The sequence below is a fragment of the Physeter macrocephalus genome, unplaced genomic scaffold, assembly GCF_002837175.3.
Source record: "Physeter macrocephalus isolate SW-GA unplaced genomic scaffold, ASM283717v5 random_1488, whole genome shotgun sequence".
NCBI classification, from domain to species: domain Eukaryota; kingdom Metazoa; phylum Chordata; class Mammalia; order Artiodactyla; family Physeteridae; genus Physeter; species Physeter macrocephalus.
This window is the reverse complement of record NW_021146865.1, coordinates 1-4,151: the sequence shown is the minus strand read 5'-3', so window position 1 is coordinate 4,151 and position 4,151 is coordinate 1. Positions and strand designations below refer to the sequence as shown.

At 50.7% G+C, this 4,151-nt stretch overlaps 1 protein-coding gene across 1 annotated transcript; it reads right to left on the bottom strand.

The window, feature by feature from the left end:
- Positions 1-2,357: 2,357 nt before the first annotated feature.
- G0S2 (G0/G1 switch 2) lies at positions 2,358-3,404 on the bottom strand. The gene is made up of 2 exons (XM_007110196.3): positions 3,224-3,404; positions 2,358-3,065 (listed from the first exon to the last, which is right to left on the bottom strand). The coding sequence occupies exon 2, from the start codon at positions 3,032-3,034 to the stop codon at positions 2,723-2,725; it is 312 nt and encodes a 103-aa protein (XP_007110258.1). The 5' UTR covers positions 3,035-3,065; positions 3,224-3,404; the 3' UTR covers positions 2,358-2,722.
- Between the last annotated feature and the right edge of the window lie 747 nt (positions 3,405-4,151).

Genomic DNA, 4,151 nt, shown 5'->3' with positions numbered 1-4,151 from the left:
ACCTGGATTCTGAAACCATTAAGCAAACCCTTTTTCTTTACTTTCCTTTAACCCAGGGTTTCTCAATCTCAGCCATATTGAAATTTTGGACTGGAGAATTCTTTATTGTGAGTGGCAGCCCTGTGCATTATGAGATATTTAATGGCATCCTTAGCTTCAACCCATTAGATGCCAGCAGGAGTGCCCCTCCTTCACTACCAGAGAAGCAGAAATGTCTCCAGACATTTTCCAATGTCTCCGGGAGGACAAAACTGCTCCCCTTCCCATTGAGAGCCACTGCTCTAAAGTTATAAGTAGATTAATTGAGAAATCAAGTATATATTATGAATCTACTATTTGCCTAGGTCTTGTTAATTTCCTTCAACACTAAAGAGAAAGACATCAAGAAGATTATACTCTGAGAGAGATGATCACGTCCATAAAACAACTGGGACAAAAAAGTCCATTACTGTGTGATCCAGTATGAGACCCAGACTGAATGTCCTGTAGCAATTCAGAGAAGTGAAAAGATCAGTGAGGACAGAAAAGATTTCGACAGCTTGGATTTGATTGGGTTGGGTAGTTTGTACACATATAGGTAAAAGGCATACCCTTTGAAACTAAAAATACATAAGCATTTCCTATATGTTTAGGCAAATATGTAAAATATATGTAGTTTTACATATAGGCAAACCAAAAAATATAGGCATTACCTTCTAAACCAAAAATTGGAGTAATGATTTGATATACAGTTTGACAAGAAGCAGAATATTTGAAATTATCCCTCTCTTGGAGAATCTGAGGTCTATGACTTCAGAAGGTGTGGCGATTGTGGGTGGGCGGGCATTCAGGTGGGAAGAGTAATGTGAACAAAGGTGTGAAAGACCAGAAGGGACTAGGAAGGTCCTGGGTTCATGCGGAGCGTCAGGTGGGAGGGCTGAGATGCAAGCAGATCACGGAGACACTGGAAAATCTGGACAGGAGTCTTAGGCGCTGACATTTTTGAGGGAAGACCAGCAGGATGAAGGAAGGTCACAATCCCCAGTCTGGCAGTGGATGTTTTGGGGTGAATGTGCTAGAGAGTGCAGGAGGTGGTTTGAGATGCTGACAGCTGGACCAGAGGGTGGTTGCATGGGTGGAAGAATAATAGACATAATAGGAGAGGCACTTGGGAAGGAAAACTGAAGAATAAGATGGGGTGAATTCCTGAGAAGTTTTTTGGACATTTAAGGTGAGGTTATGTCACCTTAACATAGGGTCAAGTTTCCCATTTTGGAAACTGCTAGAACAGTGGTTCCACTGATATTCTTCTTTTCCTTTAAATACGTGTCTTTTCCCTTAAATACGTGTCTTTTCCCCTGATTAATCTCACCCCATTCTGACTGCTCTCTTGTTTGGAGTGATAAGGATAGATATCAGAGATGGCAATTGATCAGGACCAGGAACACTGGGTAGGATTTGAGTTGGCAGAAATAAAATGGAAGGGTGTGTGTGAGGGAAGAGGGTGGTGGTGGAAAGAGAGTCTGGTCAGAGGCGATGGCACGAGCCTTGCTATGTTTGGCAAAAATGCATAGCCATGGATGGAGAGAGGGAAATGTCTGTACCTGGTCAGGGCAGGAGACGTATTAAAATCACTAGGGGAGTGGCATCAGGCCTATGCCCCTAACTACTTCGTTAAGAGCCATTGTTTAAAATTCCCTATGCTGAGCCCTACAGAGCTACTGGACTAGCTATACCACAGAGCAAGTTCTGTCCCTGGAGGAAGATGACTCAGGACTGTGACAACCGGTCTTTTCCCCTCCTAACCTAGAACTTCTTACCGTGATTCAGTTTGTGAGGAGAAAGGCTTGGTAGAGCTAGACATCCAATTAAATGTTCTTGGGAGATTGCCTTCCCTCTTTTCCTACCAGCTAGCTAGTTTCCTCCCTCCCTCCCTCCCTCCATCCCTCCTTCCCCCTCCCTGTCCCCACCCGCCTCCACTAAAATACAGTTAGGAAGAAAGAGGTATCAACCATGAGATCCTCTGGTGCACAGGTGTGAGATGGCAAATAGACTTTGTGCCCTAGAATTAATCAGTATCTCTCATTCACTTACTCTAGCTCAGAAGTTGATTTATCTTCTGATCTTAAAATGCTGAGTCTGGTGGGACTTAGAAAAGTTTCTCTCTTGCCACTCCTAACACAAAGCAAAAACATATCCTCAACAGACTTATAAGCATGTAACATCAATATGAGTCCAGAGCCCTGAAGCAAGTGTTGCCTGACCTTCAGGAAACTGCTCTCCCCACCAGGCTCACGTAAGACCCCCTCCGCCAAAATGCCCGCCCTCCCTGCTGCCCACCCCAGAAAACCGTGCCCCTCAGGAATCAGATGCTGAGATATAGTACAAAACGTTTTTTATTTCAAAATGCAAAGTGGTAGTCACTGTAATAATAATAATAATAATAACAACAATAATAATATAAAAAGCATTTCTCCTCCGTTCACCCTAGTGCAAAATGCTGGATGCAGTCAGAGAGCTGGAAGGTTTTGGACATGTCATCCTTCTGCAATGCTGCACAGCAGCAAAACTCAATCCCAAACGCCTTTTGGTGGATCCACGTGGTAGTTCAGTTCTAAAGTCAGTAGCTTCTCAGAAGTCCAAACAGCACGAGACGCCCACTCGAGCCTGACCCTCGCGCTCTGCCTCACTCTCCTCTCCCTGTGTGTCTCTCTCCCCGTCCCTCCGCCGGCCCCCAGGGTTCCTACGAGGCGTGCAGCCGGTTGGTCGCGGCCCGGCAGCCCTGGACGGCCTCCAGCTGCTTGCTTTTCTCCAGCAGGGCCCGCGCCCGGAGGGCCTTTCGCTCCCGGGCGGCCTGCAGCTCGGCCACCGCTGCCTCCCGCTCCCGCAGGCGGCCGGCGGCCGTGAAGGGGCTGCACAAGGTCTCCATGAGGCCGAGCACGGCGCCGAAGAGCGCCAGCACGCCGCCCAGCACGTACAGCCTCACCAGCTTCCGGCTGGGCTTCTGCGCCATCAGCTCCTTGGCCAGAGGAATCAGCTCCTGGACCGTTTCCATCTCGGCTCCGGGCTCTCGGGGTGGGAGCGATCTGCGGGAAAAGCGGAGCAGAAAAGGGGGCTTTTAGCCACCGAAAGACGGATGCATCTTCCCGAGCAGCCCTCACTCGGCTCTCTCGGGGTAGGCCTGCAGAGAGGGGAGCCCACCCGGCACCCCGCGCCCCGCCGCGCTCTTCCCCGCCGGGCTCACCTAGGGGGCGTCGAGCGAGCGTCAGGAAGCGCAAGGCGGGTCGGCGATCACGGTGTGCGTGGGTCTCGCGGCTTTGCGTTCTCCTCCTCCTTCTCCGCCTCCTCCTCTCCTTCCTCGGTAGCCGCGTGTCTTCCGGATGGAGATTCCGCAACTGACACCTGGTCAGCGCCCCGGGGCCACTTATATGTTTTTCTCCGAGCCCCGCCTCCTGGGCTCCTTGGGCTGGGGCCCGTGCTGCACCGGCCAGAGAGTGGAGGGGGCGGGAAGAGGAGGGAGGGGGAGGAGCGGGGCAAGGACCCTGGGGGAGTCAGCCACGAGCTGTGCACGTCGCCCCGGCCATGTGAGCCAGGGGTGCGGGGGAGGGCGGGCCTGGATGTACAAGGGTGAGGACCCAGAGCCCAGGGAGGTATCCACGTCCATTTCTGACCTCTTTGTTAATCGTGTGGGTGGGTCACCGCTTTCCTCGTCCGGGGCAGCCTGGAAGGACCCCCTTATAAGGACACCTGGGGTTCTACCTAACTGAAAAATTAGTTTTTATTCAGGAGGTTTGTCGTCTTCCCACACGTATAGGGATCCGAGGTAGAAGGCAAGGGGGAGGGATCCGGGTAATGATCAGAGCGGGTCTCCAGGCTCTTCATAATGCAGTTTGTGCTTATACTGTTTATTTCTGGTCTGACTGGTTTTATTCATAGGTGCTTGCATTGCTAGGGTCACTTGAGAGATAACTATTCATTGAGGGTGCCCTTTATGCACAGATGGGGGCGTGTGTGTGTGTGTGTGTGTGTGTGTGTGCGCGCGCGATGTCAGTCTCTGTGCCTGTAGGTGTTTGTATCTGTACTTTTGTGTATCAGGGAACTGCCATTAAATCCAAATTGTCCCCACTCCCACTTGAGAAGTGAAGTTGGGGGCTAGGGAGAGGTGAACATGG